Raw genomic sequence first — 16,800 nt, 5'->3', positions numbered from 1 at the left:
GCGTGTATTATTATTATTATGGTTTTTATTAATTATTATTATTATTATTATTATTATTAGTAGTAGTAGTAGTAGTAGTAGTAGTAGTAGTATTACTATTATTTTTTATTATTATTATTATTATTTATTATTATTATTATTATTATTATTATTGTTATTATTATTATTATTATTGTTATTATTATTATTATTAGTAGTAGTAGTAGTAGTAGTAGTATTACTATAATTTTTTTATTATTATTATTTATTATTATTATTATTATTATTATTATTATTATTATTATTATTTTTATTATTGTTATTATTATTATTACCTTTGAAGTTTAATAAAGTATCTTTACCTTTATTATTATTTCTTATTACTATTTTAGTATTATTACTATTATTATTTTAGTAGTATTATTATTACTATTATTATTATGGCTATTATTATTATTTAAAAAATATTTATTATTACTGAATTATTTTTATTATTACTATTGGTATTTTTGTTATTATTATTGTTATTATAATGATTATTATTAATATTATTGTTGTTATTATTGTTATAATTATTATTGTTATTGTGATTATTATTGTAATTATTATTATTGTTATTATAATTATTAGTAGTAGTAGTAGTAGTCGTAATACAGTATTATTATAATTATATGGCACTCCTTCCCGCGTGTATTAATATTATTGTTTTTATTATTATTATTATTATTATTATGATTAGTAGTAGTATTACTATTATTTTTTTATTATTATTATTATTATTATTATTATTATTATTATTATTATACTTTTTATTATTGTTATCATTATTATTATTACCTTTGAAGTTTAATAAAGTATCTTTACCTTTATTATTATTTCTTATTACTATTTTAGTATTATTACGATTACTATTTTTTTTTTTTTTTTTATTATTATTATTATTATTATTATTATTATTATTACTATTATTATTTTAGTATTATTATTATTACTATTATTATTATGGCTATTATTATTATTTAAAAAATATTTATTATTTTTGAATTATTTTTTATTATTACTATTGTTATTTTTGTTATTATTATTGTTATTATAATGATTATTATTAATATTATTGTTGTTATTATTGTTATAATTATTATTGTTATTGTGATTATTATTGTAATTATTATTATTGTTATTATAATTATTATTATTAGTAGTAGTAGTCGTACTACAGTATTATTATAATTATATGGCACTCCTTCCAGCCTTTGCCCCCTCTAAATCTTTTTATTGTGGTTACTGCACAATAGCAACCATCCATTCAATCTTCTTCAACTACAGAAGACAATTAATGCATATTGTTCATTGTCCATTTTTAGATTTATTGCATTGCCGAAACGTTTCTATTTTTCCACTTAATTTTGGGCTTTATTGTATACTGTCATTCTTTCTATTTTTAGTCATGTTTAAATGTATTGCATATTGCCATTTTTTATTGTTATTACCTTTTTATTGATTTTACTCGTTTTTTTATTATTAGTAGTAGTTTTCTTGGCATTTTTCGGCCCAAAAGTGTCACACAACACGACAATCGCCGAAGCCACGAACATGGTTGAGGTCTCTTGTGGCGGAAGTGTCATCCACATCGATCTATATTTGGAGCAGAACCATTGCAAATTAATCGGAAGTTGAAGAATGTTGTCATACCTTGATTTGTTTGTGGGGCGGGGCTTTGTGACGCCATGAACCGATGTCATACAGGTACTCCTCGCTTAATGACCGAGTTCCGTTCCTACAAGTCGTTAAGTGAATTGGTTGATAAGCGAGGACCCCTGTTATCTCACGGTAAGGGGGCGTGGCCATTGAGAACGCTAGTGTAGTGAATACTGCTGACAGGCTGCGGGAACGAGACTGCGCGATGAGATGTATACTGTGTATATAGTGTATATAATGTATATTGTATATAGTGTATATAGTATATATAGTGTATAAAGAATATAAAGAGTGACGCGCTATGAGATGCTTGATGTTTAGACAGCGCACGCCACAGTATTATATGCAGCGCACAATACAGACTGGTCAGAGAGCTGGTCGTAAGTCCGAACGGTCGTTACACGGGTAGGTCATTAAGTGAGGGGTACCTGTATAAGTCATGGGTGCTCGTGAGTATTCGGAGAGTTGCACTGTGTAGACCTGGTCACAAACTGGACCCCGTGTATTGCTGCCTGCAGCTATATTTATTATTATTATTATTATTATTATTATTATTATTATTATTATTATTATTATTATTATTATTATTATTATTATTATTGAGTTTTGTTTTGCTGGGCCCTACTGGTCCTATTTTAATTAAACGCAATGGAAACGTGTTTGATATATTTCATGACTTCGCCAATATATGATTCGTGATAAATCACTACACTTCAATGAATTGAAATCGAAAACATCTGTGAAAACAATGTGAATCGGTTTTCATTTCAAATTCCTCTCGTTAAAGTCAATCTATTACCATTCCCCTCCATTAGATGACGCTGCAGCCATCGTCCATGTGGAACCAAAGTTAATGTACCGCACAAATAAAGTCAACCAAGTTGCAGACTCAGTACCCCCCCCCCCCCCCCGGTTGTTCAGCCCCATTTAAAACAGAAGTCAACAGTTTTATTTTGCGTCATTATTTAAAATAAATAGGAAGAAAGTGCTCTATCTAGGGAAGATAGATAGGGAACAAATAAAGTGTTTTGAATTGAATTGTATTGAACTGAATAGATAGATAGATAGATAGATAGATAGATAGATAGATAGATAGATAGATAGATAGATAGATAGATAGATAGATAGACAGACAGACAGACAGACAGGCAGGCAGATAGATAGATAGATAGATAGATAGATAGATAGATAGATAGATAGATAGATAGATAGATAGATAGATAGATAGATAGATAGATAGATAGATAGATAGATAGATAGATAGATAGATAGATAGATAGATAGATAGATAGATAGATAGATAGATAGATAGATAGATTGATTGATTGATTGATTGATTGATTGATTGATTGATTGATTGATTGATTGATTGATTGATTGATAGATAGATAGATAGATAGATAGATAGATAGATAGATAGATAGATAGACAGACAGACAGACAGACAGACAGACAGACAGACAGATAGATAGATAGATAGATAGATAGATAGATAGATAGATAGATAGATAGATAGATAGATAGATAGATAGATAGATAGATAGATAGATAGATAGATAGATAGATAGATAGATAGATTGATTGATTGATTGATTGATTGATTGATTGATTGATTGATTGATTGATTGATTGATTGATTGATTGATAGATAGATAGATAGATAGATAGATAGATAGATAGATAGATAGATAGATAGATAGATAGATAGATAGATAGACAGATAGATAGATAGATAGATAGATAGATAGATAGATAGATAGACAGACAGATAGATAGATAGATAGATAGATAGATAGATAGAAAGGCAATAATAATAAAATAATACCAACAACAAAAAAATGAAATTCGCAACATGCAATAACCGTAATGATTAACCAAAAAATTGAAAATAAATACCATACCTAAAACATAATAATAATAAAAGAAAATAATGTTTAACACAATTCCAGTATCAAAAAGACCTTTGCGCTATTGCAAACCTTTGATTGTTTTACGTATTTGTACGCACACTTCTGTGATAAAAAACACTCCGTGTCAAATATCATTCAAAGTCAGAGTAATGACACGACATGTACCCGGGAGCGTTTTCATCATCAGCGGTTCTTTGTGGACAATTGGCAGGAAACAGCGTTTGGTGTTTCTTTGAGGGGCTGATTTCGATCGTATCATTCCATTCATTAGCGGGAGTATGTGTCTTTTCTTCAAGCGTTATTCATCTGAGAAATTCAAAGACTTCACTTTTAACATGTGTGTAGGTAGCGGGGAAAGCCGCTTAACATTGCACTAACTTAGGTTTTAGAAACTAATGGTAATAACAGAGTGTAACTGGGAGTAACAGAGAGTAATGATTTGTATCTATTGTCATGGACTTCTGTATTAATACATATGTATTCATGTTGTGCAGAATATCAATCTAAATGTTTATATATGTTATATATACTAACAATCATACTGCCACGATAGCATTTTGAGTTCATTTATCCTGGGCGTAGAATCATCACAATTTGTATATTCTGTATATTTTTTTATATTTTCCTTTTTTTAACTTAAAAAAAACCTCCCAAAATAAATCGATTAATCAATAGTTTCGCTGATTACTTTTCATTGTGGATAGAGAGACCTGTTATTCCACTTGACTCCCTCTGCCTCGACGCTATTCACAATAAAAATGATCGTAAGGCGCTGTCCCGTTAACCGTCACAAAACGTCACAAACACGCATCACTCTGCTTATTGTTATGGCCTAGTAATAGAGCTCACTTTTTTTTAGGGTGAAACTCGAGCTTGTTTTCAGAGCTGGTATTCTGGCTGGAAAGGATTTTGAATTTTCATCTTGATTTGATTATTTTGATCATGCAACATTAAGCTATTTCCCATCATTTTTGGTATTTATGAGTGGAATTTGAAGAAGGAAAAAAACATCGCGGCACAGTAGTTGATAAACAAGGCTTTAATGAAGAGACATTTGTATATTTTTACACAAAAAAAATAATAATATATGCAATTATTTATTATATATTTATATTAATAAACGAACAACGGATTCACAGTCGGGCTCCATAGAATCGGGTTGCATGCGAAACCGTAGCGGGACGGGCAGGGAGCCGCAGGCCGCCGCTCCGTTCGGATCCACGCGGATGTGACATTACGGAGCGGGAGCGCCGCCGCCATTTTGAGCTTCCACCTCGGAGTCAGCGCGACGAAACCACGGCAGCGAGGCTACGGGCTGTGACCGGGCAGATCTCCACGCGGAAGCACACGCTAGAGATGCGAAGAGGCGCCCACGTCCGTCGTGTCGAGGTGCTTTAGGCGTACGATTCGTTTGTTTTGTTTTTGGTTTTTTTTTTTTTTTTCTCTCTCTCCGTCTCTCGCCCCGTGTCGGAGCGCGGCGCGACCGCGTCGGTGTGAACTAGTTAGATCGGCGCCGTTCCAGTCTAGAAGCGGGTTTGAATGGATAGCTCCTCTCTGCGCTCCCCGCCAGACGAGGGACCATCCGAGGAGCGTACGGACTGGGGACACTGCGGGGAAAGTCGTTTGAGGTGTTGCGATCGCAAATGATTCGTTGTTTCCCTCGCTGTTGCACCGATATAAACGGTTGGCTGCCCAGTGCTGGCTAGCAGGGGGGTTGTGTTTACTCCGGGCTGCGAGTTGTCTTTCCCACCTCGCTGCCCCACATTTCTCGGGGGGTAAAAGCCGGAGTTTTTATTCGTTAATCCCGCGGGGCTTTCCGATCCTTTGGAGCCCGAGATAGCCCCCTCACCCCACGCACACTCCCATCCGCCGGCGACTTGTAACCCCATCAAGGTGCCGAGATTGGGCGAATAGCGAGCAAATACGTGCGTGTTTCCGTGCCCGCTCCCCCGCCGGCCTCCCCTCCTCGGTCCCCGGCGCTGACCGCACACAAGGCCGCGGCCCCGATCGAGCAGGCCCGGCCGCCAGGGCTCCACCTGCCCCGCAGCCCTCCTCCAGCACCACCGCCCCACCAGCAGGACCCCAGAGCCCGGTCCCCCGCCGATCCGACCCCGGACAAGGTCGAGGGGAACAAAGACACCACCAGCAGCACGACAACATCCACAGCGGCTGCCGACATGAACCACCACCATCACACCCAGCAGCAGCAGCAGAAAGCCGGCGAGCAGCAGCTCAGCGAGCCCGAGGACATGGAGATGGAAGGTAAGGCTTAAGACCACCGCCGCAAACCGCCCCAGTCCACACCGGGACGCCCGTTTCGTGAAATGGGTTCGAAGGCGAATCGAACGCGCGACCGGGATGAGTGCAACTCCACAGTAAACACGGAGGCCCGTGATGGTGCCGGCTGCAGGTTCAGTTCTGCTGATGGTGCGTTGCAGTGTATTCACGTGTGGCGGGCCACGCCAGTGTTTTTTTTTTTTTTTTTTAATCAATACGTTGTTTTGACTTTTGTTTTAATGTTTTCCAGTGTCCAACGGGCCACTCTAATCTCGATACGTCCCGACCCCCAACACTCATTCATTGGGGTCGAGTCGTTGTATTTCTCTCTCTCTCTCTCTCACACACACACACACACACACCGCAGCTGCCGTCGGTGTCATAATGCACATGTCCCCGTGGGGGCTGGGATGGAGCCGCTCTGTTGTGATTAGCGTCCGAACGGTTTGTCAACACGTCCGGTGGACGTCGCTGCGTGGAGCGATGGTGGCATCGATTGTCCACGACGCGAGGTGATGCGACCCCGCTGCCCTCGCGCCATCGCCGTGATTTGAGTGGACTTAACCGACCGCGGCGTTTGAAAAATAACAAAAAAAAAAAAAAAAAAAAGAGGAACACAAATCGGCGCCTGGGGTTGAGCCAGCGTTGTCTCACGGATGATGGGAAGTGCTTTTGGAACCCTCTGACCGAGGGCTCCAGTCAGTTTTAGCTTCCACTCTGCGACTAGCGGGCACGCAACGAACTGTGTCCGTCGGCGCTGTGCTGAAGGTAAGACACAGATCTTAACTTTAAGTTTGGAAGCCGGGCGTCGCCTTTTTCTTGTTGTTTTTATTTTATTTTGAGGTAAATAAACTAGACTCGGGGGGGGCGCGTCAACTGGTAGCTCGGGAATTAGCCCAGGGGCCCGCTCCTCTCTGTTCACTTGCACGGCTAGCGTGCTAGCAGGCTACAAGGAGGAGGATGAGGAGGGGGGTGTGGTGTTCCAAAATGGAGGTCTGTGTTTTCCGACGGCCGCTCCACGGCTAGCCAGCTAGGCCTCGGATCCAGTCCGGCCTCGTTGAGCTGTCCAGGCTGTATGCCACCCCTCCCTTCGAGACAAATAAATCCAATTTCGTTAATAAACGGCGTCCAACCACGCATTTGAGTCGCCGCGTGTGCGTTTCCCCGCAAACAACCAGTTCCCAAGCCGGTCCCGACCCCGCTAGCCTAGCACCAGCTAACTGAATGCGTCAGTGTGAATATTACCGGCGGTAGCTTTTTTTTTTTTTTTTAAATCTCAGGTTCGACCACCTAAACGTCCGAGATGATTTTGATGACTTTTAATAGCTACTGCAATATTTTTCCACAATTACTATTTTTTTTTATTGTTATCCGGCCGGCGGCGTGAATGTTGGCCGGGCCCGCATGGAAGCCGCCTCCCGCACGGCTCTGGCGGAGCGGGGGGGATTTGCTGCTTCATTGTACAGGACTCCGACGCGTGGGCCCTCGCCATTTTTAATGATGTCTGTTTTTGTTTTCGTCCCGTTCCGAGTGAGGCCGGTCGGGCCTGTCACCCGCCGAGTCCCAGGTGCGGGAACGGGGAATCCGTGGATACAAGCGATCAACGTCAACCTGGGACCGCGGTAGCCCCTCGGCATCAATGCGTCATTCGGTGCCCGTGGGACGTGTTTTTGTTTCCCTACCGTCGTATTAAAAACAACAACAATAATAATAGAAAGAGCTACGCGATTCTAGGTGGGGAAAACAACACTTTAGTTGGAGGTGCACCCACCCCCACTCTCCCACTGTTTCAATGCATTGATCACTGCCCCGTCACGGTCACTGTGGAACTATTGCAGCCCCCACGCATCAAGTACACGGTGGTGAAGTGTACCTCACACTCTTCACTGTGTCTGCAGCTGCCCCCACTCATCTCACCTAATTTCTGCACCATCAACTGTATAATATTCCTCACCCGAACTGTGCTGAGAATGGCAAAGGTATTAAAAAACAATCCACCTGTTTTCCTGGTGTGTGAGGGCTTTCATGGAAGGATGTCATTCATTGAGATTTAATTTCCTGTATTTACATGTTTTTGTTTTTTTTATGCATGCTGATCTCAAAATAATGAGCCAACGACAAATCAACTTGTGTTAAACATTCTGGGTTCACCCAGCTGAAGCGTAAGTGTCTCTAAAGGGTTTTTACAACTGTATTTATTTACTGTTTTGTTTTTTTTACAAACTGTATTTGGAAAGAGTTTGAATAGAGTGCGTTTTGGGGGTGACCCAGTAGTCTAATGGATGGAGAGAGGGATGCTATTAATAATCCAGCCTATATCTGTCTATTCTTGATTCATTCCTCTCTGTTTTACGCTGTTTTCGGCAAGTTTATGTTTGAGTGTTCTTCAACCACTGTGCCATGCAAACTTTCACATTTCACAGACTTAAAATAAACAGCGGAAACAAGCTCTCGTGGTGTAAGATAGAAATTGCAAGCATGCACCAATGAATAAGTTTGAGCCAGGATAGCGGCTCCGTGTTCATCACCATTAGCTCAAGTTTCACACTGAAAGTCAGAAATATTAGCAGACCATAGTAAGCACAGTGGTGCCTGCTATAATAGTATGGGATAGTGCTGTGCCATTGCGTTATTGAATCGTGTGTGTGGCATGGCAGAGAAAAAAAAAGATCGGGGAAACGCTGATACAACACACAAACAACAGTTCGAAGTGCCTTTACATATGACCAAAATTTTCAAGGCCTGGGGGGGGGGGGAAGAGCAGATAAACGAACCTCGAGTTGCGATGGTTGCGCTGAAACTTTCAAACGAATCACGCCCCTTCCGGCGGGCCTCTGACGTCACAAGCACGTCACCGCCATTCGATACGCGCTTCAACGCGCCGCGTAGAAACCGGGCGCTTCACAAGGGCGAACCGAGCCTGGACGCGGCGCGATACAGCGTCCCACCCCTGACCCCTTCCCAGCGACGCTGGACAAGAGCCGCCGGCCACGCACAACATTACGATTAAGACTACTGACGTCAACCACTACCCGCTGCTGTTTGGAGTGACCGGTTTCTGAGTTGAACAATGGACTTCACCACTCTCCACGGGCAGTTTAAATGTTATGGTGAGAAACAACGGTCGTCGTCGGGCACGCTCCCACGCGCGGTCCCAGTGTCAGCCGTGCTCTGCGATCGCTTGTGTTTACTTTCCGGTTGTTGTGGTGGTGGGTGTTGTTTTTGTTTTTGTTTTGCTGTGTCGGGCGTGTTTGGCCAGCGTCACCGGTTGTGTTGTGACCCATTGTTGTCGACAGTCTTCTCATCCTTTGGAGGATGGCGAGCGCTCGTCGTCTGTTTAAGTAGCCGTAGTAGCATGGTTCCCCCCAAAGGTCGCTAAATCCCGCTAGCCTGTCTTAACCTCTGGGACCAGGGGGCTCCTAGGATCCCGTTAGAAAAGATACTGGCGAGGTTACCACGGTAACATGTGCCTTGGGGCTGGCTAGCCTGGTCGGGAGCAGGCTAGTAGCGCTAAGAGGGTCAGTGTTCAGCGTCCGTCACGAAACCGATGCTTGACATTGGTTCCGCATAATAAGTTCTGCATTGTAATTATGTCGTGAAAGTGGAAGAAAATATTTAATATCTCTATATTTTAATGACCATGTCTGAATATGTCATTTTTGCTCTCTTCCTCATTGAAAAAAGTAATGAACCCAATGAACACATGTTCTTTACAATTGTATGTAAACTTTTGACCGTGTGTGTTTATATCTAAAATATAATCTGTAACAATATGTCCTTATATACCTAGTCATTATTTAAATATATATACATATCATTTATTTCGTTTTTTATATTTAAATATTTACACAATCCCAAGTGATTGGTCTGTTGATGAAGGCTGCCTTCTCTGTAGAATAGTTCCATAGGGTCCCCGAATAACCTCTTTATGAAAGGTAGAGAATCACCTCTCAAAATAAACAATATATATATACCTTGCATCCCTATGAAGCGCCCTATGTGTTACAGCCCTTAACTGGAGCATAAATGCATCAAATTACTTTTTAACAATCGGCAGTTTTGTTGGATTCCTGGACCACCAATTGCAATGTAATTCAATTGCACGTTAATTTCATTTTTTTATTTTACATAATATGTCAGGATCTTATTTTTTGCAACTGTACATTGTAGGTACCTACATGTTTTATATACATTATATTGCTATTTTATATTATAGACTGCTAGTGCTGTGCTCGTTCAAAGCATGTCTGTTCGGAGCGGTTTACATGGTAGGGGTGGCAGATTGATACCAAAATGATGGATACAGTGGTACCTCGACTAACGACTGCATCTACTTACGACCAATCCAAGATACGAGTAGCGATAGTCACAAAAATTTGTATCGACTTGCGACCGACTGCTCGATACAACCGTGGAAATTTGCAGTCAGCAGTCAGTCAGCGGGCGACCTACATTGTGTATGCACGTTGTTTGTGGCGTATCGATATTTTTTTCATATTAACTGTTTGTGCTGTGTATTTTGTTTATTTTCACCCTTCATGATTTCATAATTTATATGGGGAAAAACTGCTTCGACATACGACTGTTTTAACATACGACCGTTCTTATAGAACAAATTACAGTCCTAAGTCAAGGTGCCACTGTACAACCAATACTATGTCTCTGTTTTAAATTTTGATTCTAGTGTCAATAGGATTGATACCAAAATGGGGATGGGTTTCTCGCATTTCCTCACTTGCGCTTTCTTGGTGCTTGTTACTGTGCTGATGGAAGATCCTTTACATGTGCACGTTGCGTGAGCTGTCAAATGCAACACCGGCATAAAACGATCAGTGAAACCGATCTCTTGCCGTTCCCGTTAACAATTAATATTACATGTGTCCCATGTCCAAATTGCACAAATTTAGACACTGCACGTCTTTGGGTGAAGTGGATTGGATGAACGGTTGTCGAGATAATCTAAGGTCATACATACTATGTCTAGTAGTACAGAGGTTCCTTCATTTATTAGTTAAATTATGATATTAGTGTGACTGAACATACCATGGCAAAAAAAAGGTGCACAAGCACAATACAATTATTTGTGACCATTCGTCCTTCTCTTAAAGAGGACCCTTATACAGGAGGTCCCCAAAATAAATTCTGAAAATACCATCAGATTATGCATTCTAGGCCTTCTAACATGCCTCTTAACCATCTTTTCCAAGACGGGCTGTTTAAATGGGTGATGCCACCCTCCTGGGGCCCCCAAATTCTGTGAGCCAATAGGGTTTGAGCTTCACTTCCAGGTTCTGTTGTATTCACTCCGTAAATATTCACTGATTTCACCTCATCAGTACACCAAAATCTGTTTCTAAACAAATTTAATGCAAGAAATAAGCAATCCAGTTGCTGAATCTTCACTTGTTAGATCTCCAAGGCCTAATTGAAAAGTTTGCTCCAACTTTCTTTGCCATTTCTCAAGCTTGTCAGGGGGGACCGCACCAGGACCTACGAGACACCACATGCAGGGATTTTCTGTTTCATGTAAATGTTGGAAAATCAAATTAATACATCTCCAATGAAATGCACAGCTGTTCGCGCGCATCATCCTACACTCTATGTACCGCATGCTTGTTTTTTTATTATTATTATTTTTTAAGAAAACAGCAGAATAAGTTCCATCATCTGCAGTATCTTCACAGACAGTTGATCTTCCCAGTGGCGCTTGTTATTTTTCCAACTGTGGGTGGAGTTACTCTGAGATGGGGCGTGGTTCTAATTCTACTGTGGGCCCTTTGACCTACGAAGGGATCAAAAATCAGAATAGGTTGTTTTCTGGCATGTTTTCTAAAACAAACAGCCCACAAAAAACTGACTGGGTTGTCTTATTTCACAGTTTGTGTGTTAGTAGACCCATCAGGGATCCCAATGTATGTGCACAAGCACTGAAAAGGTTAGGTTTTCATAATGGGTCCCCTTTAAAAAAAAAAGTGAATTAAAAACAAGTATAAAATTGCAAGTTGGTGTAGGTTTGTATCAGGTTGTTTCTTATTTATTTTTTTAAAACAATATTTTAGGTGAACGCAATTTGTATAAATGGAACATGCAGATCATTTACTTGATCAGTTGAAGTAATATTATAAATGACCTGTTGATGCATTTGGTGATCGATTGCCAGGATGTTTTTCTGTCTTTATAAATATCTTCAGCATCGACCTTTTTAGTAATCGTGTTTTTAAATATTGAGTACGCATGTACTATCTCCATCTGATCAGACTCCACTGAGACCAGCTTGTTTAGTGCCAAGCGGCGTTTAGCAAACCAGCTGAGCTCAGACCGTCAGTTGCCATTTATGTGGGTTATCGCCACCTGATCCAAGCGACCTTCACAGCTGCTTTATGCGTCGAAGAGCAGCTGTAGGTACGCTGTGGGTGTCTTTGCCGGTGCTTGTATTTATGGTTATGCGTAGGTGAAGTACGCATGTAGACCGCCGAAACGCTAGATGGCAATGTCAAGTATTTTAGCATGGACGTAATAAAACCGGATCGCGGATATTTTACACCACAAATTCAGTGTTTGTTGGTCTGTATAATCAGTATATGATGCGTCTTATAAATTTACATATTTTCGAACTTCCTCAGCCAACCTCCGTTCGATCTGCTCCATTTTATTTTTCGCTGTTAGCGGTAATGGAAACTGGAGGTCTTGTGCCGACTCGACACATAGTTCAATTTCTGGAGTGGTACGCGAAAGCTGCGGCGGCCTCTGCAGGCTACGCCGGTGTCATAGATACATGGCTTATCGGTGCAGAACTATGAAGCAGCCTTGAGGGAATACACCACCGGAGACCAACCTGATTGTTACCTGTGGTCGTGTCCTTCACCACGTGCAGCCTGAACCTGCACTCTTGATTGGCTGTTCGGGCAAGAACAGCGCACGTTTTCTAGAATGCTGTTAGTAAAAACACCCCTCCTAACTATGCGTGTGTGTGTGTGTTTAGCTGGGGAAACGGACGAACCTCCAAGAATTCCAGCCAACCCGGTGATCAACGGTAACGTGGCCATGGCAGACGGACACAACAACACAGAGGAAGACATGGAGGACGGTGAGGAGCGCACACACAGGAATCCTGCATGCCTGGGTCTAACTCACTCTTAGTTAGACATTGATTACAAACACAGCCGCTTCTGTAATGCGTGATAATCGGCTGGCTGGATCACAATCACATTGCCGCAAATGATGAATACGTGCGCACACACACACAGCCCTGACTCAACACAAGGGATTCGCTGATACAAGGCAAGGCACAAATTATGCTTTTCCTTATTTTCTCTTTCTCTAGATCTATATATATATATATATATATATATATATATATATATACACACACAGTTACAAAGTCAGATGTTCATATTACACGTGGCCGGTATGTCACATAATGAGGTAAACTAACGACAAAGTAATCGCTGTGAACCAAGCGCTCAGGCTTCCGAACACTCATCACGGATTCCTTTATAAGGTCATCTGCACCATAGGATCCGCTGTGTGTTTCTGCAAACAAAACCAATAGAAATAGTGTGTTTTTATTATAGATGTATTTGTTTTATTTTCCGCATTTACATGAAACAAAAAAAATCCTTGCGCGCGGGAGTCCCAGTGCGTCACCGTGCGGTGTCTCCCACAAGCTTGGAGTACAGCAAACAAACTCTGACCTAACTTTTAAATGAGGCCTTGTAGATCTAATATGAGTGAGGATTCTGGATTCACCGACCAATTGGATTACTTGTTTCTCACCTCAAATTTGTTCAGAAACATATTTTGGTGGACAGAGTAAATACAGGTACTCCTCAATTAACAACTGAGTTCCGTTCCTAGGACCAGGTCTTTAAGCAAATTGGTCGATAAGCGAGGACCCGTGTTATTTCACGGTAAGGGGGCGAAAGCTAGTGTAGTGAATACTGACCGACTGCGGGAACGAGACTGAGAATGGTGATGCATGATGAGATGCTTGACGCTGAGACACTGCGCACACACACCACGCTATTGTACGCCGCACCCAGTACAGACTGGTCAGAGAGGTCCTTAGTCCGAACGGTTGGAGCCCAGAGTAAAGCGCAAACCCCATTGGCTCAGAACTGCTCATTCACAATCAAAGCTACACACAGTGAAGCGGCCCGTTTTGGAACAGTCTGGGTTTAGAGGCATGTCACAATGCCTCGAATGCATAATGTGAGTGGTATTTTCAGCAAAAAACTTTGAAAACATGTTTTGGGGACTTGAGACCTGAATGAAAATTCATGTAAAGGAGCACAATAGGTCCCCTTTAGAGTGTCGTATCGTAGAATATCCACAATATAAGTATTTGTGGATCATATTTCTCCCAGAGCCACACACGCATGTCTGATGTTACTAATTGGGGAATATGGACGATATTACTTTTTACATGTCAGTAATTATGTTCTAAAGAACCTAAAATAACAGTCCAATCTGGGCCTACGGTTTGTAAGACGTGAATCAAGTATTTTACTCCTTGATCCCACCCCCATGCCCTCTATACTCCCTCTCCCCACTTCTCTCGCCCTTCTAACCTCTTCCTCCCTGTTGCTTTTCCTCCTTTTCCACTAATTTCTTCCCTCCATCTTTCCATTTCTGCACCTTCTTTTTTTATTTTTATTTTTTCTACTCCCCCATCTGCACCGCTCCTCATCGGCACCTTCTCTTTTCTGCCCTTACACTTTGTGATGCCAGACACCAGCTGGCGGTCGGAGGCCACCTTCCGCTTTGTGGTGGAGCGCTTCAGCCGCCTCAGCGAGTCGGTGCTCAGCCCGTCCTGCTTCGTGCGCAACCTGCCATGGAAGATCATGGTGATGCCCCGCTTCTACCCCGACCGGCCGCACCAGAAAAGTGTGGGCTTCTTCCTGCAGTGCAACGCAGAGTCCGACTCCACGTAGGTTGCAGGGGTGCGGGGGGGGGGATAAACGCACCCTCACACACACTCTACCCAAACAGCTGGAAGTTCTCCAATTCGCCTTCTTGCACATGACAAACACGTTTGTGCTAAAAGCTGCAAAGGAAGCATGTGTTACATTGGTGTTTCTGGTTTACAGAAAGGTCAACAGAAAGTTGGCGCTAGGCAAATTAACAGATGAGCGAATTTAGCGTAGATCAGAAAGTGCCGAACCGGCTTTTACCCCCCTACGTCGCATATTTGCCTAGGCTGTTGAGCTATCAGAACATTGGCCTTAAGGTTGTTTATTTTGCAAGTAGTTTCACCTCCTGATAGAACTTCCTTCTGGAAAAATGTTGCAACTTAAACATAGAATACTGCCCAAACTGTTGAACGAGTTACCCATACCTGCGCATATCTTTGAAAATAACTGACACACAAACAGACTGCGTATTGGCAGAATGTAGTTCCTGAAGGCTTGCTAAAATTATTCATAACCCATTTATGAAATTAGAGAGGAAGACAGTATGGAATGCATTCAGACCTCAGATTTTAAACATTCCTGCTGTATGTAATCGACACACGATACCAGCATTGATCAATCGGGGTTCATTTACACACTGGCTGCTCCTGATGACTTGACGAACCGCTCTCTCTCCCCGCGTTAGGTCATGGTCGTGCCATGCCCAGGCAATGCTGAAAATCATCAACTACAAGGACGACGAGAAGTCCTTCAGCCGCAGGATCAGCCACCTCTTCTTCCACAAGGAAAACGACTGGGGCTTCTCCAACTTCATGTCCTGGAGTGTGAGTAACACTGATCTGGTATCTACTATAATTTTGCTCATACTGTAGTAGAATGCAGGAATGTGCACATCAGCATTCTTTTGAGTTTCTCCTCATAGACAAACTGAAGTTTGAGGCAAAGGAGTTGTGGGTATTTTGAACAGGGGCGGGGGGGTTGTCGGGCAGCAATAAGGATTCCACTGTATAGCGTGTCAGTGGTCTTGCGCACTAAAACAATTCTTTCCGGTTTCAGGACGTGACCGATCCGGATAGGGGCTTCATCGACGATGACAAAGTCTCCTTCGAAGTCTACGTCCAGGCAGACGCTCCTCACGGCGTCGCGTAAGTCTTTTAACCGCCTCCCGATTCTCAGTCAGCAGGTGGTTGGACACGTACAAATACAGACGTACATTTTCCATTTGACGTCACTTAGCAGATTATTTCTCCAAATGTCAGTAGCAGTGGAGCAGACTGCACATCACACAGTTACGTTGTTTTATTCCAACTGATTTATACATCCTATATCCACTGGGTAAATCTCCTCCTCATTTTATTATTTTTCCAGCCCTTCCACTCATGCACAGGTTTATACAACAAACCTTTGACCCACTTGCTCGACTCGCGTTTTGTTCTGTCAAAATGGCTTTTCACGCAAGAGTTACGAAAGACGGGGGTGGGGTGGGGAGGCTGCGGAACACAATCTTGCCCCCCCCCCCCCCCCCCCCCCAACCGACAAAAAAAAAGGCAGGAACCAATTAGCTGTTATCCAAGCGATTCCACCCGAAAGGGCTCTTTGATTTCCGCTTCGCAAATGAGCCGTGGTTCGTCTAGGTGGATGGCCATAGTCACGATTCTCATAAATCAACGATTCAATGTGACTGGCTCTAACTCATTGTTAGACTGTCACAGAGACTTCCTGTTATACTGCTGTGGAACTCAAAATATTTTCCTAAGGTTGGCAGGTCTGTAAAAGGCAAATTGCTGGCTGGGTCTTGTCTTCTACTTGTATAAAATCGCAATCAAATCGGTTGTCAACTCTCACCTTATGCATCTCTGCGTTTGCTATATAGGAGTGATCGAGTCCCGCTGATGGGCTGGTGCAGTGTGCAATGAGGGATGCGGCACAGCCGATCCCTCCGGAGCCCGCCACTCCAAACCAACTTTCGTGAAAGTTGGTTTGGAGCCGAGCGAGCCGCATTCAACTCCGTGGAGGGGCCCGCA

The 16,800-nt window shown here is 42.0% G+C and overlaps 1 protein-coding gene across 4 annotated transcripts in view; it reads left to right on the top strand.

Moving 5' to 3' along the window:
• The first annotated feature begins 5,484 nt into the window (after positions 1-5,484).
• Positions 5,485-16,800, top strand: part of usp7 (ubiquitin specific peptidase 7 (herpes virus-associated)) — a 40,437-nt gene continuing 29,121 nt past the window's right edge. For 2 of the 4 annotated variants that reach the window (XM_080009268.1, XM_080009267.1), the window contains exons 1-5: positions 5,649-5,849; positions 12,847-12,951; positions 14,595-14,793; positions 15,462-15,600; positions 15,833-15,921. In XM_080009268.1, coding sequence (XP_079865394.1) covers positions 5,765-5,849; positions 12,847-12,951; positions 14,595-14,793; positions 15,462-15,600; positions 15,833-15,921 — 617 coding nt within the window. In that variant the 5' untranslated portion in view covers positions 5,649-5,764. Of the gene's footprint in view, positions 5,850-6,381; positions 6,633-12,846; positions 12,952-14,594; positions 14,794-15,461; positions 15,601-15,832; positions 15,922-16,800 lie in introns of those variants that run through there. The other 2 variants (XM_080009270.1, XM_080009269.1) reach the window with 2 other exon arrangements.

This window comes from Zeus faber (genome assembly GCF_960531495.2).
Source record: "Zeus faber genome assembly, chromosome: 11".
In the NCBI taxonomy this organism is placed as follows: domain Eukaryota; kingdom Metazoa; phylum Chordata; class Actinopteri; order Zeiformes; family Zeidae; genus Zeus; species Zeus faber.
The sequence above is the reverse complement of the archived record's forward strand: the minus strand, read 5'-3'. Positions and strand labels throughout refer to the sequence as shown.